A 22493-nucleotide genomic window follows, 5' to 3' on the forward strand; every position below is an offset into this window, starting at 1 on the left:
TTAGTTCATTCTAAGGTCTCATTTACTGATTAATCTTCAGATTGTTTTTCAAACGATTTACTAGAACGTGGAAAAAACAAGATCGCAGCTCTGAGAAGTCGACTCTCTCGTAAGCCACGAATGCAGAACTTCTATACTGTGTTTATTGTCTTATCATTTAACCCCTCGTTCACCTCCTTCCACAGAGGGAAAAGGATATGAAGTTTGTTCTACATGTGCTGCTCTGTGATGTGTTCAGGAGCCTGGAGAAGGCCGCGCTCTCCGATGTGCGCTGTGTACTTCTCCCTCTGCAGGCTGCTGCGCTGCGCAGACTCTCTGCAGGATGGACCGACGTGCTCCGACGTGCTCGGCTGATGAGCGATGGATGACAGCAGGACGTGCGTTTGCTCTCCTCCGTCCAAACTAGTGGATTGTTAACGTTTGATGTCTTTGCACACGGCGCCTTCTCTTCTTCCAGCCTCGTCGGCCACATCGGCTCTTTTTTTCTTCTTCTCTGCTTACGTCTCTCTCTGTCTTTCTGCATCCTCTGCTCCTTTCTCTCGCAGCCATCATTCTCTCCCTCTCCCCAGCTGCCTCCTCTTCTCTCTCTCTCTCTCACCCCCTCCTCCCTTTCTGCTCTCTTCCCGGCTGCCTACGTCAGCCGGCCCCTACCAGCTAGTAAACGCTGCTGCTGTATCCTGCAGAGAGCCGTGTGTGTGTGTGTGTGTGTGTGTGTGTGTGTGAGCGCACGCAGATGGGAAAGCGACCGAGTCAGAGAGGGCTGCCTCTCCTCTCTCCGCTGTCACCTCCATCCTTCGCTTCCTCCGCCGCCATGGAGCTCCAGCAGGCTGAATCACCACAGCACCTGCACAAAGGGCCGAGGTAACATTGTGTGTCTGTGTGTGTGTGTGTGTGTGTGTGTGTGTGTGTGTGTGTGTGTGTTGTAGAGGGCCATCTATCCGCATTGAAATTCCTGCATGCAGCCATACAAAGTGCATTGTTTTTGAGTGCGAGTGAAGCCCGGTCCTCCCCACCCAGAGGAGCCGTGTGCCTCCCTCTACGTATGTGCTTGTTGTCCATGAGTGCTCGCATATATCACATGACCCGGATTGCAAGCAAGCACCAGGCACCCCCCCCCACTCACTCCCTCCCTCCCTCCCTGCACCATCACTGGCGATCCAAGCAGGCTTGTGAATGTTTCGTGGTGATGAGGTGAGTCAGAGCTGAGCATGTGGGGATTATTGAAGCGTGAGAGGCACGTCGGGGTCCGTGGACGCTGCGTTTTTATCGCTGCTTCTCTGATTTGAAAGTTGCGTTTCGGTAGCTTCTGTCTGCTCACGCAGGCCTGCGTCTCCATGATAACCCTCCTCACGTGGAACCGGTTGTTTGTTTTCTGCTCCCTCTGGACGACTAATTGCGTTTGTGTGTTTCCCCCTGCGTGCAGGTAGATGTGTGCGCGTGCGCGGTGCTCAGTCGGGCCAGGATGGAGTGCTCGGGCCCCAGGAGGTGGGCGTCGGGCTCTGCTGTCGTGTTCCTTCACACTCTGGCCTTATCCTGCACAGGTGAGCCACACATACGGTTTGACCTTTGGCATCAATGGAATTCATCCAATAATATACCTCCCGGTGTTCGTCATTAGTTGTGCATTAGTGAGCTTTAGAGGTGGTCCTATGACTAATTATTTCATTTAGGCAGCCTTGGGGCTAAGCTAAGCTTAGCTAAGCAGAGCTAACTGGCTAGCTCAGTTGCTTCATATTCAACAGACGGGTGTGAAAGTTGTATCAATCTTCTCTCATAGAACTCTCCTAATAAAAGGAAGATGCTTTATTTATGAAACTATTGCTTTGAGTTGTAATACCTGCGTAGATCAACATATGGATACGTACACTAAGGTATCTTAGCTACAAGTTGAGAGGTTTTAATTTCTAATGTGTTGCCCGCGCAGTTACATCCACATCAACCCCAGTCTCGTACTCACAGGCGCAGTTGAGCCCGCCGCCGAAATTGACGGACATCGCCGAGCCGCTGTGACTCTGCAGGAGAACACGACGCACTGGTTCAACTGCCAATCAGACGGCTGGGACGCCCGCGCCCATCCGTCGCTCACGTGGTACCTGAACGGGGAGCGGCAAAGAGAGCCGCCTCCTCCGCCGCCGCCGCCACACCGCGGCCGGCCGGCCTCGCCGCAGGGAGGTCCTGAGGCCTGGAGGCCGCCGCGGGCCAATCACAACAGCACCTTCCCTCTGCGGGCCAGGAAGTGGGACAGGGAGCTGGTGTGCGTGGCATCGGACCCCAGGACGGGGGAGAGCCGCAATGCCACGGTCACGCTCAACGTCCAGTGTGAGTGCGCCCGCGACGTGCTGCCCGGGTTGCCAGCTGTTTTCTGCTGATGCGGTGAATGAAGCGGCTCCTCTCCCTCTCTCCCTCCCTCCCCAGTTCAGCCGGAGATCCTCAGGCTGAACGCCCACTACGGCGAGACCTCGGACCCCGGCCTCTCCTTGGTCCTCTTCGCCTTGGTGCGGTCCAACCCGCCCGCCACCATCACCTTCGTGGACCAGTCCGGGCGGCTGGTGGCCAACACCTCCGATCTGCTCGTCCTGGACTCGCGGCGGCACCCCTGGCTGACCAACCACACGCTGAAGGTCACGCTGGGGAACCTATCGGGGAACATCTCGCTGAACGTCAGCAACAGCGTGGGAACGGTGCAGAGCAACCTCACGCTGGCAGGTCGGTGACGGGGAAGGAGGAAGCCAGACGCTTCCCTTTTATGCTAAGCTAACACTGAAGCTGTCAAACTGTCTCCGCCTCGCTCTGCAGAGTTCCTGCAGTCCCGCGTGGAGGTGCCCATGCTGGGGATAGTGACCGGGGGAGCCATGGCCTTCATGGCCCTCCTCATCCTCAGTCTGATTGTTCTCTGCCTCATGCAGAAAAACAAGAGCAAGTCCTTTGGTGAGAGCTGATTGTGTTTTGTGTGGAAGATCGACAACGTTTGACGCACAACAACCGGTTGAGCTTACCGTTCTTGGATTGTGTGTTACAGACGAGCCGGTGGAGATTCTGATGACCAAGAAAAGGTAAATGCAATAACCACAGTTGTGGCAGTGGATCCTTCATTAATAGAACCAGAAAGCAGAGCGAGGAGAAGCTGGATCGACTCTTTGACCCCGGAGTGGAGATACAAGTCTCCATTGTTAGTCAGCCGCAAGCGTTTTGTGACATGTGGTCCGACATATACGTTGTCGTCTCGTCAAATCGTTTCCATCTCAGCAGCAGATTGGAGGGAAAACACTGATGAGGTGTTGTGCTCTTATGAGTATTAACACAGGTTTATTACATACGTCTGATCCAAGTTGGATGTCTCTCCTCCATGTTTTCCAAACAGCGAATCAGCCAACCTGAAGACAGAGAAAGTGGATAAGACGTCCATCCCCAGGGAGAACATGTCCGTGCCTTCCAACATGCAGCTCAACGACCTCAACACTCTGAGAAAAGGTGCCACACACCTCACGCTGCACGAGTTATATACGTTTCAGAATCTGCATGTGCCGTAAATAATATAATATATAGATATGGTCTGTTTGGGGCATCAACAGTTCAGGAATATCATTTTCAAGCCTCAAGGAAAAAGTTAATTTCTAAATGTGCTGTATAAAAAAATCTGAGTTGAAGGTCCTACTCCGGGATTTCGTACAGGACTTGAATGCATCACATGGCATTTGGTTGGTCCTTTGCTACCAAAAGCCTTGTTTCCGGCGTAGATTCCTAAGTTAATAACCAGTAAAAGGTCGAGCTGGTTTTTACAGCTCTTATTTCCATTTGTCAGACCTTTCTTTGTGCGGCACCACTTCACCTGTCTGAGCTGTTTACCCGTCACGCACTCCTGGCTCGCTTGATGATGTTCTCCTCCCGAACCAGGAGGAGGGACCATAACCCTTGACCCTCCCTTTAAAACCAATGGTTTTAATGTTCTTTCTCTATTAAATTGTTCAAAATTACTTTGTTGCGGAAGAATGATGCATGTTCCCCTTTAAACTCATCCACGCATCTCTTGCCCTCTTCTCACGTCCCGTAGCCCGAGAGGCCGCCCAGCAGGCCGCTGTGGGCGAGAAGAAGGACGAGGAGGAGGAGGAAGATCTTTCTCTCGCCTACGCTGCCAGAGGTCAGGCAAATACGCTCCCGTGTTGTTGAATTCGTTGCTTTTCGGTCGTCCGTTGTGGGAACAGCGTGTGCGTGACCCCCCCCCCACCGTGCCCCCTCTGATCGCTCCCCAGGTTTCGCCCGATATCCCATGGTGGGCTACATCTACAAGGTGAGCAGCACAAGCAGTGAGGAGATCTGGCTCTGACTGACCGCAAAGTCTACACGCGCGCACACACACTCTACACGCATGCAAAACGACTCCCGGGCCGTACGGCTGCACCCAGAGACAGACTGCCGGGTCAGCCAATCACCTTCCAGCTGGACCGGGATGACCTCTGACTGGGTCTCAACACACTGTTTCGCAAGGTCATCCACCGACTTGAGGTTTGTTGTTTCGCGATAAAAAAACCAAAGCGACGACGTCTTTGTCTGTGGATGAAGTTCTGTGGCCGACGGCCCCTCGAAGCGCTCCGATGCAAAGCGAACGCGAAGATGTTCTGCGTGTTTGGACATGATTTTCCTCCTGTACCCACGGCCGGGGACGTCTCCCTCCCAGGTTCATCCTTCTATGCTCATGTTTTACGCATTATATCCAGATAAGACGGTACATATTCACGGAGTACGCGCTTGTATGTAACAAGTCATGTACTGTATATTTGTATGCATACGTGTATAAAAGAGAAGGCCTAATAAAGGTAATGTTGAATGAACCAGACGCTGCTGTGGTTTTCGCCGACGCTCACCAGGGGGCGCTCTCATGCGCTTTCTAGGATGTGAAGCGCGGAGGCCCCGTCGGGCCGGAAGGGGACGTGGTGCCGAAGACGCGTGCGTCTCCTTGAAAGCATCGCTGCATTTTGCAAGACAAAAGAATCTGACACAATGCATTATTTTTTTCTTCTAACAAAAGCAGGTGCATGAGATGGATGAAGTGCGTCTTTACGTTGACTGTGTGTGTGTGTGTGTGTGTGTGTGTGTGTGTGTGTGTGTGTCTGCCAGGTGTCTAGTCTAGGTCACAGGTCGTTGTGGCTTGTGTTCACACAGGAAGCGGAGTTGTGTTGTGGGAGCATCTCTCTGTCTCTCTCTGTCTCTCTCTGCTGAGCTGGAGAGGATTCTGGCTCAGGCGGCGGCACAAACGCTCGCCACGCACTCCGGGAAATCAAACATTAACGTGAACACACGCGGCCGCGTTCACGTCTCTTTGTCTCTTCTCCCCGGGCGGAGTCGCTCCACGCATCAGCAGCAGCCACTAAGCGGGTAGCAGTCGGCGTGGACCAGTCGGTTCAGCTCAAATGTGGCTGCTTTGCCTTCACAGATTGCTGCGCGTGTCTTTTGGAGAGAGCGCGAGCACATTTGTTCGGATGTGTCGGTGCATATGAGTAGAATCTAAAGGGGAATAAATACACCGCTTTTTAGATTTTAATATGAAATCCTGTTCACTGCTCAAAAAGAGGAAGAATCTATAATTATCTGCAGCTTTACTGCTGTCAGTACTAAATATTTTACTAGAGTATTCTGACAATATAAATGTATAAATATTCAGAGCATTTCCTCAACGGCTGTAAAAATACTCCACTTTAATGTATTACACTGTTCGCTGATTCATTCTGTTGCATTAATATAGTGTTTGACTAATTTGTCATGTGATAAAACCATCTTTTTCTATGTAAAATCATGATGTGTACTAAGCTGCTTTAAATGTGGAGGAGCAAAAAGCTCCTTATTATTATTTTCCTCTGAAACTGGAGCAAGAGAATAAAAACCAAAAAAAGTGACATTTAATGGAAACACAAGTCATTAAAGTACGTAAGTACTGTTGATTCCAACAGTGTCATTTATTGGAAGTCACAGACGCTCAAAGACGGAAAATACACCAATCAGACTCTCTCATCCTCGCTCACACACACACACACACACACACTCTCTGAGACACTTCAACGGACGCAGACTGGATCTTGTGGCAGCCGATACGTGACAGTTTTCCTCTCATTTGAGGTCAGTACTTTTATTTCAAACGTTTCACCTTTCAAACATTTAATTGTTAATACATTGTGTTGTTCCACCTGTGTGGTTTGATGCAGAACGAATAATAGAAGCTATTTAAAAAGAATCAACTGTCCCAAAGGCAGTGCGCGTATTATAAATGAGCCCAGTAGATTCCCATTAAACAACTTCCCACATGTCGTCTCTGTTATCGCTGACTTTACTTGAATAAAATGGCGCCCTTCTTGTCTTCTGTTGCACGCTTCCTGCTGCGTGCAGAACCCCGAGGAGCAGACGCACAATGGAATCCGCTTTCCCCGCCTGCTTGCTGCTCCTCTGGGCGCTGACAGGTAGGCCTTCAAACCTCCTCCATCAGTCGGGCTCCAACCGAACAAAAGCACCTTTAGATATTTCAACCGTGGAAAAGCGTCGGGCATTTTCACCGAGGTGGTTGTTTTATGTTTGTTTATTTTCAAATGTCTCCCACAGCGCCTGTGAGTGGTACTACAGGTAAGAGGACCGCTTTGTTCATTTATGTCGTGCAATATGGAGTACGTGCTTCACATAACGCTGTGGTTCCTGTCCTACAAAGTCTTTGAAGTGACCGATGAGCTGAATGAGATTAAGCTGAGTTGTTTCAATGGGACTTTACCGCTGGAGTACAGAGACAACAACACAGGGGAGTACCAGTGTGGGGATGACGGAACAAAAATCTATGTGAAGTTTCGAAGTAAGTTCTGCAGCAAGACTGCATGTCTTTGTGTTTTTACGTGCACTTTTATTCTTGTACTACTTGCTTCTGCCCGGTTTTACCATATTTTTTTTAAGCTGTTTTGTGTGTTTGTGTCCAGCGTGCGATAACTGCATCGAGCTTGACGAGGGCGCCATAGCAGGGATGGTGGTCGGGAACGTGGTGGCCACGCTGGTGATCGGGGTGGCTGTGTATCTGATAGCGTCTCAGACTCCCATCGGCGCCCCCAGCGCTGGCAAGAAGAGTAATACCCCCCTCCCTACATGCCTCCCTAACTCCCTCCCTCCCTCCCTCCCAACCTACGTGCCTCCATCCCACCGTCTCCATTGACATCTATCTACCTACCTTCAACCCCACCCCCTCTACCACTCTAAAACTTCCTCCCTCCCTCTCCACAAATCTAAATACCAATACATCTCTCCTCAGGCTCTGACAGACAGCGTCTTGCTCCAAATGGCGTGAGCAGCCCCACCGACGATCACTACCAGGTGAGCTGAATTTGAATTGGCATACGATTTCATCACACTGATAAAATTCAAATTCAAACTTGTTCTGCTCCCTCTCTTCACCCCACCTCTCCCCCCTCAGCCGCTGCAAAATCGTCAGAGAGACCTGTATGATCGGGTGCAGACCGCCGCTCGCTGAAAAACACACGTGCCATTTTATCCGTGTACCTGGAACATCTGCAGGACCGGTCCATGTTTGTGTCATTCGCTCTGCATGAGACCAGTTAGATATTGGACTCACAAGTCAAGTAAGGAGGGACATAACTTGTTGCCCTCTGTCTGTTCAGTTTAGTTATTCGTTTTTTTTTACTTTTTAAAAATGTACTGCTTTTTATTTTTTGAAAAAAAGCCCAAAAATTTCATGTTTAAATATGTTTTGAAAAAAAGTCAAAATATGCTGTGTTGCAAAATGTCATGAAAATATACATATTTTTTAAATGGGCGGGAAAAATGTAAAAAGATATTTTGAAAAAAATCTGTTTTGTTGAAAAATGTCACAAAAATAAAAGTGAAAAAATGTTTTGATAAAAATTCTTTTGAATTTTTTATTTTTAAGTCCAAAGATGTTGCCTCCAAAAATGGGGGAAAAAAGTTTGGGGTTTGTTGGGTTAAAAAATGTCATGGAAATAGAAGTAAAAGTAAAAAAAGTCAAAATATGTTTGGTCAAAAGGTGTTTTTTTTATATATGTATATATATATATATATATATATATATATATATATATATATATATATATATGTATATATATATATATATATATGCAACCCAGTCTCACAGCAAAACGTGTAATAGCTACGTTTGTGGAGTTTTTTGGGGGAAAGCGTGACAATACGACGTTTGATTTGCAACGAGGTCACATGACTATCAACTTTCCCTCAGCTCAAAAAAAAGAAAATGGCGGACTGTCTGTGAAAAACACAATTTTATAAGAAAGCATCAGCATTTGTATGCATTTCGATGGCATTTCTAGCGAGAAGTATGCATAATATTTTCATAATCTTTCAGAATGTAGAAGACCTTCCGTTTATTAGTTTCTAGTGACAGTAGTTGCAAGACAATGTAAATGAATGGGCCAAAATAAAACGTAGCATTGTCACAATTTTGGGGAGAAAGCGAGAGAATACCACGTTCCACAACGTAGCTGTCACACATTTTGCTGTGAGACTGGGTTGATGTATAATGAGGCAAAAACCTGAACGTTGCTGGAAGAACAAATTAAGTTTCCTTTGAACAAAGGTGTAATTATCATAATGCAATAATCTTATTCCAGTGTTGGAAGGTTACAAAGAGCATTACTCAAGTACCCGTACTTCCCACTTGTATACCAATGCATTTCCGAGGTACATTTCATTCATCAAAAATATATATTTAAGATTGATTAAATTGCACTTTCTTGTTCTTTTGCGTTTGTATCCTTATGGTTGAAATGCACTTAATTGTGAGTCGCTTTGGATTAAAGCTTCAGCAAAATGACGTGTGATGTAACTAATGGCCTGTTTGGTTAGTGACCACTTCTAAAAAAACGTTTTTAAAAAAAGCTTTAATTTTGTTGTAAGACCTCCAACTGAAACCTCCACCTCCCGGCCGCGTGCATCACTCTGTACTATCTGGAAACAATGCACGCTGTATTGTGGCTTTCCAGCAGCGTGCTTTTAGTGTTTTTTCTAAATGCCGCCAGTGTCGAAACCACGTTCCGTCTGCCTGTGTTTTCTGAATGTGCGGCTGACTCCACAGATGCTACTTATTGTGAAGTATTTGTACTTTTACTCATTGATGCTGTGTTCCATCTCGTCAGGGTGAGACGGTTTCAGGGGTTTACTTCACGCTGCTGCACCACAGCTGAAGTAAAGACACATTGAGAGATGGAAAGAACTGCATAAGGGCAAAGAGCAGGCCGGAAGGTAGAAACAAAGAAGGTTAAAATAGGCGCAGAGACGAGGAGGAAGCGCCTCTCATCTCACCCAAACATGTCATTCAATATCAGAGTTTCAGTTCTTTGATCAGCAGTTGGGAGTCTTTTGACTTCTTGCTGCAACAAAGATTTCACATTGAAGAGATGAAGAGCTGAGAGAGCTCGGCTGGTAACACAACTCTGATCAACCTACGCGCGCACGCACACACACACACACACACGCACGCTCATATACGCTTGTGTGCAGATTTTCACAACACACTTTGTGTACTTTGATGCGCCGCGCTCCCACACCACAGACACCGTGGAGCGGATGTGTGTGTGTGTGTGTGTGTGTGTGTGTGTCTCTCTTTGTTACCCACACAAAACACACAGCTGATGGATGAAGTCAGCCGAGCAGCGTCTTTGCTCTTTGAGTCTTTGCTCTAAACGTGCAGATAAATAAGCGAGTCCATCGTTAGGAGACCTCACGAGGGAGTAGTCACATCACGTGGAAACAGAAAACAGTCGAGCAAGCAGAAACATGACGACACACTTTCCAGTAGTTTGTGTTTTGAGTCGTGTCTTTCTAGAGACGCGTTAAATGTTTTCCGAAGGCAGCGCTGAAGATGGAGGCGCAAAGAGGGCGGCGGCGTGCGGGAGTGGGGGAGCTACGGATGTGAGCTGCGGCTTCGGGGCCCTCGTGGTGACTCACATACGTGCACAACAGAGAAGATGAGAGCGGCTTTTTACTTCGTTTATTAGTGACACCTGCGTCCGTCACAGTAACACGAAGATTAATGCAGCAGATTACAGTGAAAATACCAAAATGTCTGACAAAACATTAGATAACTAAAAAAACAGGCGTTCATCTCTTTATTTGAAATAACAGTATGGTTTTTATTAATTACACTATTAACTATATTAAGAAGTATTTCTGCTTTTATATGAAAAGGGTCAGTACACTGCAAATGTACATGTAGATACACACTCAATGGCCTCTTTATTTGGTGCAGCTGTACATCGATTCTATCTTTACAAAGCTGGTAATCCTTAAGATTAATGCAGCAGATTACAGTGAAAATACCAAAATGTCTGACAAAACATTAGATAACTAAAAAAACAGGCGTTCATCTCTTTATTTGAAATAACAGTATGGTTTTTATTAATTACACTATTAACTATATTAAGAAGTATTTCTGCTTTTATATGAAAAGGGTCAGTACACTGCAAATGTACATGTAGATACACACTCAATGGCCTCTTTATTTGGTGCAGCTGTACATCGATTCTATCTTTACAAAGCTGGTAATCCTTCATTTTTGGGGACATGAATAATATATGTCACGGCTCCTCCTCGGCCTTGCAGGGGCGGTTCCTCCTGCAGGCAGAGGAGGGTCTTTAGCGATTGGAGCCACCTGGGCTCTAGGTATAAGAAGGCCTCTAACCACTTCTCTCTGTCTCTCTGCTCCTCCAGGTATGATCCTGTTTTGTTTGTTCCTTTGAAGGTTTTACGTTGTTCACACTCAGTCATGTTTACACATACAGATTCACTCAACCATGCACCTTACATACACCTTACACTATGACATTCGCACACCTCATTCCTTTTCTTTGTTTAAAGTTACTAGTTTTTGATTTATAATAAACTCTTCTTTTGATTGGCCTATACTTGGTGTTTGTGTCCCCTCACTCTTGCCACAGGCTATGAGCCGGCCTGTGACAAATGGGGGCTCGTCCTTAAGTTAAAGTTAATTATACTTTAGTCGTTAGTATTTGAGTATTCTAATAGTTTGCCTTATTTGGTTAAGGTTTTGTCTAGATTGTTTTGGCTTTGTCATTGATTATATTTGTTTACTTGAAGTTTGGTTCATGTTGATTATTGTTTTGTAGTTAGCTTGGGTTAATCATGTTAGGTTAGATTGCCAAACTTTTTGTTTGAGAGGATGCTTTAGTTTGGCCAATATTGTTGGAGAGAGCATTGAGAGCCAGGTCTTCCTTTTGTTTGGTTAGCTTTATAGTTTGAGTTCACAATTCACTCTGCTTTTTCTGGGGTTTTGTTCAGATGGGAGTCCTCTCCTTTTGAGGCTTATCAGCGAGTATCAATAGGAGGCTCGTGGTGTTTTTGTTTTAGGTGGCAGTGAACGTGGGTAGAGCTTCCCTTGTTTCCTTTTCCCCTACATCGGCTCGGGAGCACCTCCGTGGATGTGGGGGGGCAGCCAGCTTCTGGTTGTCTTTCCACTCTGCTGGTTTTGTGTGCATAAAAACCCACCACATGTGACTGCACGAAGACTAGGGGCCAGTTAGTTAGTTTTTTTTGGAGAATAGTGGGGTGTGGCTCCTGTCCTTAAACCCAGACTGGCAGTAGGTGAATTGTGTACATTTTTTTTTTCCCTCAGAGATGGTAATGGTTGTATTGGTTGAGGAAAATGTCTTCTATTCTAAGTGGTTTTGTTCAAACTCCTTCAGAGGTAGCTTTGGAATTGTGTACTAAGGAGCAGTTAATTGAAATTGCTGACCATTATAAGATTGAGATTGATGATGGAAAACTTAAAGAGTCTGTCAAAGCTAGATTAAAGCAGGGTCTTAGAGAAATAGGTGTTCTTTGGGATAACTCTGTTAGTGAGGGTGCAAGTTTTCAGTCTAGCCTTTCATTAACTTTTGAGCAGCAGCGGGAGCTGTTGCAAATGCAGTTAGAGATAGCACGATTGCGGAATGTCAATAGACCAGAAGGAGTACAACAGTTTGACGTTTCACAGAATCTTCGTTTGTTGCCTAAATTTGATGAGTCAGATCCAGACACATACTTTACGCTATTTGATCGTATTGCAGAAGCTAGAGCTTGGTCAGATCTGGACATGACTATGTTGTTGCAATGTGCACTTACAGGTAAGGCACGTGAGGCTTTTTCAGCACTGAGTGTAGCTGACAGTAAAGTTTATGCTAAAGTTAAATCGGCAGTTCTGAAGGTCTACGAGCTCGTACCAGAGGCATATCGTCAACGTTTTCGTTACAGGAAGAAACAAGATTCGCAGACTTATTCTGAATTTGTTCGCGATTTGACTTCTGCATTTAATCGTTGGTGTACAGCTTCTGAAGCTAGTACTTTTGAGGATCTGTCTAACTTGATCGTGTTAGAACAGTTCAAAAACTCTGTATCTGACCAGGTTGCTACATACATTAATGAGCGAAAAGTTAAGTCGCCAAGTGATGCAGCAGTCCTTGCAGATGAGCACAGGTTAACCCATAAAAGTCATTTTGAGTCAAATAGTGATATGCACTTTAAAAACTTTACTCCTAGGAATAGTAAGTCACCTTTTTCTGGAGCTTCGTTCCAAAGGCCACAGAAGTTTGGTTTTGGGGGACCTAAAGCACCATTAAAAGATAATACCTGTCGCTACTGTTTAGTTGAAGGACATTGGAAGAAAGATTGTCCGTTACTTAGATCAAAGAAGTTAGCTCAAGCTAAACCGGCTGTGATGGCCGTTTCTGGTACAGCCTCTGACCATCAGGGTGAGTTTTTTCAGCCAAAAGTTGAGTTTGGTTCTCAATCTCACCAAGGTGACTTTTCAGCTTTTGTTTCGGATGGTGTGGTGTCGCTGGTAGATGGCAACCACAATGTTCCAATTAGGATCTTGAGAGACACTGGAGCTTTGGATTCTTTTATTTTGGAGTCCATTTTGCCTTTCTCTAAGGTGTCTGATACTGGCAGTTGTGTAATGGTACGTGGCATGGGTTTAGTTCCATTCTCTTCCCCTTTACATGTAGTAACTCTAAAATGTGGTCTGGTAGCGGGTGATGTAGCGGTTGGGGTTAGACACCAGTTGCCAGTAGAGGGAATACACATGATTCTGGGGAATGACTTGGCAGGTAGTAAGGTGTGGGCGGATGGCAAAATAAACATCTTTAAGAAGCAACCTTCAGTGCCCCCTGCAAAGGTATCTCCAGAATACAGTTGTGTGTCTCCTGAGGTATTTCCAGGGTGTGCTGTTACCCGCTCTGCCGCACTCAAGAAGATTGAGAGTAAGCCAGAAAGTCTCGAGTTGCCAGTTAAACTCCAAACTGAACAGTTGACTAGTTCTAGAGAGTCATTGATAGCTGAGCAAAAGGCCGATACTACCTTAACTGATCTGTTTGATAGAGTTGTTCCTGAGGCAGCGGTGAGGAATAATGCTCAGTGCTATTTTCTTCTTGAGGGACTGTTGGTCAGGAAATGGGTTCCACACTCTGTTCAGGGTCTAGGCGAACCAGTTTTTCAGATAGTTGTACCTACTGTTTTGCGGAACAAAGTGTTGCAAACTTCACATGGTGAGGTGGCAGGTCACATGGGTGTTCGTAAAACTTATGATCGCATACTCAGGCATTTTTTCTGGCCTCGTTTAAAGCGAGCTGTAGCTCAGTTTATTAAAACTTGTCCCACGTGTCAGCGCACAAGCAAGCCAAACCAGGTTGTGAAGCCAGCTCCTTTGTATCCAATACCAGCCATAGGACAACCTTTTGAGCATCTTATTATCGATTGTGTTGGGCCTTTACCACGGTCTAAGTCAGGTCATAACTACTTATTAACTGTTATGTGTCACGCAACGAGATATCCGGCAGCTTTTCCCTTGCGTACCATAACTTCAAAAGCAGTAGTTAAAGCATTAACTCAATTCATTTCTACATTTGGAATTCCAAAAATCATCCAGTCAGATCGGGGTTCTAACTTTACCTCCCATTTATTTGCTCAGGTTCTCAAACAGCTAAAAGTTAAACACAACAAGTCTACTGCGTTCCATGCCCAGAGCCAGGGAGCTTTGGAACGATTTCACCAAACTTTAAAATCTTTGCTTCGTTCGTACTGTACAGAACTGTCTGCAGATTGGGAGGAGGGGTTACCTTGGTTACTACTATCTGCTCGTGAGGTAGTACAGGAGAGCACAGGGTTCAGCCCAAATGATTTGGTGTTTGGTCATAAGGTACGGGGGCCTTTAGCAGTGCTGCAGGATGGTTGTTTGCCTGAAGAACCACCTCGGAACCTCATTGACTATGTAAATGGATTTAGGCTGAAGTTGTATAGAGCTGGAGAACTGGCGAAAGAAAAGCTAAAATGTTCTCAAAAGAAAATGAAATTGAGATATGACCGACAGGCGGAGTTGCGTGAGTTTACTCCCGGTGATCGTGTACTTGCTCTTTTGCCTCTTGTAAGTTCACCTTTTCAGGCAAAATACTGTGGTCCTTTTAATGTGTTGCGCAAAGTGTCAGATTTGAACTATCTTATTGAAACTCCGGGGTATAGGAAGTCCTCTAAATTATGCCATGTGAACCTGTTAAAATGTTATCACTCCCGTGATCAAAGCAAAGTGGAGGGCACTCGAGTAGTGAAGTCAGCGTTGACTGTTGCTCCAGTCACTGTATCTTGTGGCTTAAACTTTGTGGATGGGGGAGAGGAGGAGGTCATTAGGGTTTCTGATGAAGTCCTGCAGGGTCGGTTGAAAAACTCCCAGACTTTGCAAAACCTTGGGGTTTTGGTAGATCATTTAGATTTGGAGAAACGTGATGAATTGGTAACTCTAATTAGAAACTACAATGTTTTGTTTTCTGACACTCCATCACAAACCCATTTACTAGAGCATGACATAGACATCGGAGATGCGAAGCCTATCAAACAGAGATTTTACCGTGTACCTGAGGAGAAGAGACTAAAATTGGAAACAGAGGTACAGTATATGTTGGACAATGGTATTGCTGAGCCATGTTGTTCCGATTGGGCTTCCCCCTGTCTTCTTGTAAAAAAGTCTGATTCCACTTTCAGACCCTGCACTGATTATAGAAAAATTAACAATGTTACCAAAGCAGACCTTTACCCTCTTCCTAGGATGGAGGATTGTATTGATCAAGTTGGGTCTGCAAAGTTTGTTAGCAAATTTGATCTTTTAAAGGGATATTGGCAAGTGCCCCTTACCAAAAGGGCTGGTGAGATTGCTGCTTTTATAACACCATTTGGCTTATTCTCGTACACAGTGATGCCTTTCGGTTTGCGGAATGCTCCAGCCACCTTCCAACGGCTGATGAATCGTGTGGTCTCAGGGCTGGAAGGCTGTGCCGTATATTTGGATGACGTGGTCGTCTACTCTGACTCATGGGAGGAGCATATCTGCAGAGTGCAAGCCTTGTTTCAAAGACTGGTGTGGGCCAGGTTGACCATCAATTTGGCAAAGTGTGAGTTTGCCAAAGCTACAGTCACATACCTAGGCAAGGTGGTTGGTCAGGGTTTTGTTTGTCCCGTGGAAGCAAAAGTCCAGGCTGTGAAGCAGTTTCCACAGCCCTCTACAAAGAAGGAACTCATGCGCTTCCTGGGAATGGCGGGGTACTACCGTGCTTTCTGTAAAAACTTTTCGGTAGTAGTGTCCCCACTGACAAATTTGTTGAAGGCTAAAGCTGAATTCATCTGGTCCACCCACTGTCAAGAGGCATTTGATGCAGTTAAGGCTCTTCTGTGTTTGTCGCCTGTGTTGGCAGCACCAAATTTCGAGAAACCTTTTAAATTACAGGTAGATGCCAGTCAAATCGGTGCTGGGGCTGTGCTTCTCCAGGAAAATGATGACCAAGTTGAGTGTCCAGTCAGTTTCTTCTCCCGGAAATTTAATAAGTATCAGCAGAACTATTCTGTGATTGAAAAGGAGGCTTTAGGTCTCATTTGGGCTCTACAGCACTTCGAGGTCTATGTTGGTTCCGGTTTGACCCCTTTAACTGTTTTCACTGACCACAACCCCCTCATTTTTTTGAAGTCCTTGCAAAATCCCAACCAGCGTTTGATGCGTTGGGCTTTGTTCCTGCAACCGTTCAACCTTGATATTAGACATATTAGTGGCAAGGATAATATCATTGCTGACGCTCTGTCCCGTGCTCCTGTAACCTAGTTGGTATGTTCTTTCTGTTGACCCCTACGGGTTGTCTGCGCCTCTCTTCTCCTAATTTACTCCCTAGGTACCAGGGCTGCAGAGTTTGAGGTATGGACAGTCAGGCGGGGGACACAGGGTGACTGTTAGGAGCCAGGACGGGTATTTCTTTTGTTGTATTTTGAGGGAACTGTTTGGATTGTTTTCAATGTGGGCCAAATTTTGGGGCTGAGGGTTGGACCCTCATCTTAAGGAGGGGGGTGTCACGGCTCCTCCTCGGCCTTGCAGGGGCGGTTCCTCCTGCAGGCAGAGGAGGGTCTTTAGCGATTGGAGCCACCTGGGCTCTAGGTATAAGAAGGCCTCTAACCACTTCTCTCTGTCTCTCTGCTCCTCCAGGTATGATCCTGTTTTGTTTGTTCCTTTGAAGGTTGTTCACACTCAGTCATGTTTACACATACAGATTCACTCAACCATGCACCTTACATACACCTTACACTATGACATTCGCACACCTCATTCCTTTTCTTTGTTTAAAGTTACTAGTTTTTGATTTATAATAAACTCTTCTTTTGATTGGCCTATACTTGGTGTTTGTGTCCCCTCACTCTTGCCACAGGCTATGAGCCGGCCTGTGACAATTTGTAGATGGAAGGTTTTATTCTTTACATTTACACACATTAATATTAGAAACTGTCAGGGTTGGGGGTGGAAGGCAGGACTCAAACGCAGACTTTTCCAAAACAAAAGACTTTAATAATCAAAAGGTCCAAAATCCAAAAGGCCAAGGGGCAAAAACACACAAGCATGAACCTACGGGGCGAAAGACAAGAACAGGACATGCGTGGCAAAAGACAATGACGCGACAAGTGACACACAGCTTAAATACACAAGGGAGGTGCAGGTGATTGCACACAGGTGGAAACTATTAGACAATCACAGGGGACAACGGGACAAGGCAGGAAGTGAAGTTACCCGGGGACACAAGTGGCAGAAAACTACAAAATATAACATGAAGTGAACCACACCGTGACAGTACCCCCCCCTTAAGGGCCGACTTCCAGGCGGCTCACACTAGAGCGAAACAAGGGGTGGGGGGGAGGGAAACCAGAGACAATGGTCGGGCCACCCAGGAAACTCTGGCGGGCGGCCCGGCGGGCGGCCAGGCGACCGGGGAGCCTCTGGGGGTCGGCCTGGCGGATAGGCACACTGCCGGGGAGCCTCCGGTGGTCGGCCCGGCGGACGGTCATTTGGCCGGCTCCGGAACGTCTCTGGCATGGCAGGCTCGGGGACACGGGAACCCTCCGGGGGGGTCGGCGGCGGCTCGAGTTCGGGGACACGGAACACGTCAGCAGTACTCGGCGGCCGCTCCAGCTCGGGGACACGGAACACGTCAGCAGTAGTCGGCGGCCGCTCCAGCTCGGGGACACGGAACACGTCCGCAGCAGTCGGCGGCGGCTCCAGCTCGGGGACACGGAACACGTCCGCAGCAGTCGGCGGCGGCTCCAGCTCGGGGACACGGAACACGTCCGCAGCAGTCGGCGGCGGCTCCAGCTCGGGGACACGGAACACGTCCGCAGCAGTCGGCGGCGGCTCCAGCTCGGGGACACTGAACACCTCCGCAGTCGTCGTCGGCTCGGGGACACGGAACACCTCCGCAGTCGGCGGCTCAGCCCCCCCCATAACCCACCCCATAGCCCCCCCCTTAAGGGCCGGATCCCAGACGGCCCTCAAATTACCAACGGGAGGGCGGGAGGGAGGGAATCTGAGTCTCGGAGCGGGGACTGGGGGCGTCGGGGCCATGATTCTCGGAGCGGGGACTGGGGGCGTCGGGGCCATGATTCTCGGAGCGGGGACTGGGGGCGTCGGGGCCATGATTCTCGGAGCGGGGACTGGGGGCGTCGGGGCCATGATTCTCGGAGCGGGGACTGGGGGCGTCGGGGCCATGATTCTCGGAGCGGGGACTGGGGGCGTCGGGGCCATGATTCTCGGAGCGGGGACTGGGGGCGTCGGGGCCATGATTCTCGGAGCGGGGACTGGGGGCGTCGGGGCCATGATTCTCGGAGCGGGGACTGGCCGAGTCGGGGTCGGAGCCGAGAGTCTCGGAGCGGGGACTGGCCGAGTCGGGGTCGGAGCCGAGAGTCTCGGAGCGGGGACTGGCCGAGTCGGGGTCGGAGCCGAGAGTCTCGGAGCGGGGACTGGCCGAGTCGGGGTCCGAGGACAGAGTCGGGGAACGGGAGAGCGCTGCGGCGGCCCAGCGGGAACGGGAGAGCGCTTCTTCCGCTTGCTCCTCCTTGGGTTAAGGAGGTCCCGGAGCTCGAGGCAGGCGAGCTGATAGCTCCTGGGACCAAAAACAAAATTCGTTTTCCGCTGCCAGAAGGGACTTCTTACGTCCAAGTAGTCCGGGCCGTAGTCTGGCAGCGGGTCTGCTGAGTCCCTTGGTCGCGTCATTCTGTCAGGGTTGGGGGTGGAAGGCAGGACTCAAACGCAGACTTTTCCAAAACAAAAGACTTTAATAATCAAAAGGTCCAAAATCCAAAAGGCCAAGGGGCAAAAACACACAAGCATGAACCTACGGGGCGAAAGACAAGAACAGGACATGCGTGGCAAAAGACAATGACGCGACAAGTGACACAAGAGACACACAGCTTAAATACACAAGGGAGGTGCAGGTGATTGCACACAGGTGGAAACTATTAGACAATCACAGGGGACAACGGGACAAGGCAGGAAGTGAAGTTACCCGGGGACACAAGTGGCAGAAAACTACAAAATATAACATGAAGTGAACCACACCGTGACAAGAAACATCAGAAAAATCATCTCCATAACAGCATTAAACAGCATCAGAGCAGAACCGTTTATGTACATTTAATGGTTTTTCCTTCTTACCTCTCACGGTATTTAGCCACACGCATTTACTTTAAATTGGAGTTTTATGCATCTACGTAATAAAGTCGCTCGAGGGAATTTGTTTAAGCTGCTCACGTTGTAGAAAGACCACTTTTGAAATATTATAAGCAGCGTCATGTTCCCGTCAGACGAGCTCATGGGACGTTGACAGCTTGATGATACTGTTGCAAAGAAAGCTGCATTGTTGATGCACGTGGCGTCTTTTCGTTGTTTTCACCTGTTTTTCATTCGTAATTATAAATGAAACCCTGAACATTTGAATCCTGCACCATCAATGCATCTCAAAAACTTTTTACAAGTAACTGTAAAATACTGTGAGCACTACAGGTTACATGCCACCCATCTCTGTAACCACGGTAACACACGGGGATAGAAACACTCCTGATACCAGGGGTAAGTGAGAAAATGGGTGAGCGGGGAAAAGGTGGAGTTAGCCTGCCGGGAGCATGAAGGGTGGTGTTGGTCCCTGGAGAACAGCTGACTCGGCTCTATCCCGTCCTGCTCACGGTGGAGTAAGGACCCTCGGAGCGAGTGTGGAGGTTCAGCGGCTGACAAGAAGAAATCAATCACAATCATTACCTTAAAACAGACTAATGCATTTCACATTCACTCAGAAATGGTTTTATTTTAGGTACCGGAACCGTTTGACGTTTTGGGGAATGTGCTTCTTAAGAAACGTGAGAACGTTCTACAAGCAAAAGGTGAAGGCCTGTAAGAATGGAGGGCTTACCTCGTAGTGAGGAGACGGGGCAGGTGGAGGCCGGCCTCCCGGGCGAGCTGGTGCTAGAAGATAATGGCAGAAATATGCGTGATATTTCCGCTTTTGGTAGTTAAAGGAACTCACACTGAGAAGGTTTCACACTTATTTTTCTCAATTTTTACCTCGGTAAATGTAGTAATACCGCTGTGTAAAAGTACATGTAAAACTCTGCTTGCAATACATACGTAAACGCAAAAGCAAATCATTGTGCAGAATGAACCATTTTAGAATAATGATAATAATGTTAATAAATAAAATGAGCAATCTATTCATATGTTGCAGCTTTAATTACGCAGCCAAAGAATGTTGAAGTGCTTTTAAATACTTTATATTCTGGTTAGGTTGATCTTTTACTATACATCATATTTGTATTATGATTTTAACAGAGCTTAATACTCTCATGGTACGTGTGTAAAAGTAATTTCCACGCTGATTGAAATGTGATTGCGAGAGCTGCACGTTTGGCAGCAGCACACGCGTGTCCGCGTTCTGTCCGCACCTTTGGAGGCGGCCGAGCTTTTCTTCTTGGTGCACCTGAAGACCATCAGCATCACGCACGCCGTCCCCACCACGTCCACAACAATGGCCGCCGCGACAATTTCCGGGGCCACCTCAAAGCAGCGAGCGCACCCTGGAAGATGAAGACCAGAAGTCGAAGCGGGTAGAAGCTCAGCGAGGACGACCAACGTCAACGATCATTCTTGCATTTGTACTCACCTTTTCCTTTCACGTAGAAATAATATTCTTCTGTCCCGTATTTGCAGTGGTAGAAGCCTTTGGTTTTGCCACTATACGTTTGAGTATACGATGCGTTTTCATGATTTATATCGGCATGTTTCTTGAACCAAGTCCCGATTTTAGGACAATCCATTATGAAGTTTCCATTCGAGAATTTTACCGTTCCTGAAAACAGAGGGACACACATTCAGTGTGTGCTCTTTCCATTATGGTCTCTTTCAGCATTACTTTAGACAGCAGGATGATCAGGAATCAGTAAACATTTATTGCCAAAATATGTCAAACATACAAGGAATTTGTCTTGGCGGTTGGTGCGAGACAGACAGTGTGACAATAGACAACAGGACAGCAGTGCACAAGTAATAAAATAAAGTAAGATGAAATGCTAATGCAATGGGTTAGTAAAAAAAAAAAAGAAAAAAGAATAAGGCTATGGGTTAGTATAAAACAAGGGAATAAAGTTAAAGTTAAAAATGTAAAATTTTAAAAAAGTTTATATATTGAGCAGAGAGATGAGGCTCGTCGTTTCTTAACATCACACCACACACGTCTTCAATAAACTTGGATTAAGTTGTCTTATAAAATAAGAGTCTACAATACAGCACGAAAGAACAACTAGTTATCAGAATATTTAAGTAGCAAGATCATAGCAAATGTGCACAGAACATAGAACATGCAGAAGAAGACACGGCTACGTTGGAGAAGTTGCTCTTGAAAGTCATATTTATATTCTTATTTCGTCAGTTGTTTTAAAATATGCTGAAAAATGCTAATCGACCAAACAAATAACTGATATTCACCTAGAGGATCAGTGCTCGTAGGTATGATGCCAGCGTTGGCCATAGCTGTGAGCAGAAAGAGGACGGCGAACGTGGCCTGAGCACCCATGCTGTTCACTTCCTGAAGACCACCTGTGCTTCTTCTTCTTCCTCTTCTTCTTCTTCTTCCTCTTCTGAGGTTCTACAGCTTCCTTCTCTGACGATCGGATGCATAAACGCGTCCAGCAGACAGAAAACAGTTTGAGACGCCTGTTCAATAAGACACACAAATGCAAAGACGAAGACTTGGTATCTCTCTCTGTCTGTCTGTCTGTCTGTCTCTCTCTCTCTCTCTCTCTGTCTCTCTCTCTGTCTCTCTCTCTCTCTGTCTCTCTCTCTCTACCGGAAGTGTTTCAGTTTTGTTTCAAGATGAATTCACTGTTGAACCTCAAAATGATGTCTAGCTGTTAAAGTAAAACTGCGTTTGTGTGACTTTCAAGTGCTTTTCTCCACATAATATACAACTCATGATAATTTGATGTGTTGTTGTACAAATGTTTTTAAGCAGACCAAATAACTAATGTTGGCTCATAGCTTGCTCCTTTGGGATGGTCACGTTACAGAAAAGGCACTTCTGACCATCTCGTTGCTGTAATATCTGACCTTAAACGTGAAATGAAAACACGTCGGCATGTTGAGAAGTGAGCAGCAGCCTCTGTGATCTTCTCAAAAGCCTCACGTGGAATCTGGAGGTGCTGCTCTGCCCCCAAGTGGCCCAACCGGCGTCCAGGTTTTTACCTTCCTGTTTGTACCACGTTGTATCTCCGACACGCTTATTTTCTTTGACTTTTTGAATTCATTTTACGAATATAATCCAAACATTTTACTGAATTAAATTTGATCTGCTTAACATGTCAAAACCAGGGCATAACCATCAACACACCATCTTGTAAAAAAAGGCCTTAAAACCCGCGGGGCTTTATATTTTTTCAAAAGACACCAGATCCCAAAACAGAACATCCTACTTTGGATTGTGAATTCTATTTTCATACGTATCTAGCGCAGATGTGTTTGCTTAACAGGTTTTGGCCATTGAACCTCGCATGTGTTTTACGCGTAAGCAGAACACGTTGAGTGAACGCGCGCGCGCGCGCGTGTGAGTGAGTGAGTGAGTGAGTGAGTGAGTGAGAGAGAGAGA

General features: G+C 46.8%; 3 protein-coding genes across 4 annotated transcripts; 2 read left to right on the top strand and 1 right to left on the bottom strand.

Annotated features, from left to right (window-relative positions):
- Window positions 1-308: 308 nt before the first annotated feature.
- On the top strand, window positions 309-4826 carry tmem25 (transmembrane protein 25). Of its 2 annotated transcripts, none has more exons than XM_040187145.2 (9): window positions 309-861; window positions 1424-1541; window positions 1960-2319; window positions 2416-2706; window positions 2797-2928; window positions 3020-3053; window positions 3362-3471; window positions 4052-4138; window positions 4251-4826. In XM_040187145.2, the coding sequence occupies exons 2-9, from the start codon at window positions 1463-1465 to the stop codon at window positions 4322-4324; spliced, it is 1167 nt and encodes a 388-aa protein (XP_040043079.1). In that variant the 5' UTR covers window positions 309-861; window positions 1424-1462; the 3' UTR covers window positions 4325-4826. The 2 variants fall into 2 exon arrangements, with proteins under 2 accessions (XP_040043079.1, XP_077963630.1); XM_078107504.1 differs by lacking the exon at window positions 309-861 and adding an exon at window positions 1129-1191.
- A 1182-nt stretch (window positions 4827-6008) lies between these two features.
- On the top strand, window positions 6009-7887 carry LOC120825511 (T-cell surface glycoprotein CD3 delta chain). The gene is made up of 7 exons (XM_040187153.2): window positions 6009-6111; window positions 6379-6449; window positions 6589-6609; window positions 6692-6829; window positions 6951-7094; window positions 7277-7338; window positions 7439-7887. The coding sequence occupies exons 2-7, from the start codon at window positions 6401-6403 to the stop codon at window positions 7493-7495; spliced, it is 471 nt and encodes a 156-aa protein (XP_040043087.2). The 5' UTR covers window positions 6009-6111; window positions 6379-6400; the 3' UTR covers window positions 7496-7887.
- An 11131-nt stretch (window positions 7888-19018) lies between these two features.
- Window positions 19019-21684, bottom strand: LOC120826538 (T-cell surface glycoprotein CD3 epsilon chain). Its single transcript, XM_040188915.2, has 5 exons — window positions 21338-21684; window positions 20517-20702; window positions 20299-20430; window positions 19770-19822; window positions 19019-19587 (listed from the first exon to the last, which is right to left on the bottom strand). Exons 1-5 carry the CDS (start codon window positions 21423-21425, stop codon window positions 19528-19530), a joined length of 519 nt encoding a protein of 172 aa, XP_040044849.2. The 5' UTR covers window positions 21426-21684; the 3' UTR covers window positions 19019-19527.
- Window positions 21685-22493: the final 809 nt, after the last annotated feature.

Source organism: Gasterosteus aculeatus, chromosome 1, assembly GCF_964276395.1.
Source record: "Gasterosteus aculeatus chromosome 1, fGasAcu3.hap1.1, whole genome shotgun sequence".
Taxonomy (NCBI): Eukaryota; Metazoa; Chordata; class Actinopteri; order Perciformes; family Gasterosteidae; genus Gasterosteus; species Gasterosteus aculeatus.

What these genes read in the sequence shown, in the direction of transcription:
- tmem25 (XM_078107504.1), top strand. An exon ending in GGTCACGCTCAACGTCCAGT is followed by an intron (nt 2,320 to 2,415) that starts GTGAGTGCGCCC and finishes CTCCCTCCCCAG; the next exon opens with TTCAGCCGGAGATCCTCAGG. An exon ending in CCTCAACACTCTGAGAAAAG is followed by an intron (nt 3,472 to 4,051) that starts GTGCCACACACC and finishes CACGTCCCGTAG; the next exon opens with CCCGAGAGGCCGCCCAGCAG.
- LOC120825511 (XM_040187153.2), top strand. Translation starts at nt 6,401, where the DNA reads ATGGAATCCGCTTTCCCCGCCTGCTTGCTGCTCCTCTGGGCGCTGACA. An exon ending in GCTCCTCTGGGCGCTGACAG is followed by an intron (nt 6,450 to 6,588) that starts GTAGGCCTTCAA and finishes TGTCTCCCACAG; the next exon opens with CGCCTGTGAGTGGTACTACA. An exon ending in CCCCAGCGCTGGCAAGAAGA is followed by an intron (nt 7,095 to 7,276) that starts GTAATACCCCCC and finishes ATCTCTCCTCAG; the next exon opens with GCTCTGACAGACAGCGTCTT.
- LOC120826538 (XM_040188915.2), bottom strand. Translation starts at nt 21,425, where the DNA reads ATGGGTGCTCAGGCCACGTTCGCCGTCCTCTTTCTGCTCACAGCTATG. An exon ending in AAGCTCGGCCGCCTCCAAAG is followed by an intron (nt 19,823 to 20,298) that starts GTGCGGACAGAA and finishes ATTATCTTCTAG; the next exon opens with CACCAGCTCGCCCGGGAGGC. An exon ending in CCCCGTCTCCTCACTACGAG is followed by an intron (nt 19,588 to 19,769) that starts GTAAGCCCTCCA and finishes TCTTCTTGTCAG; the next exon opens with CCGCTGAACCTCCACACTCG.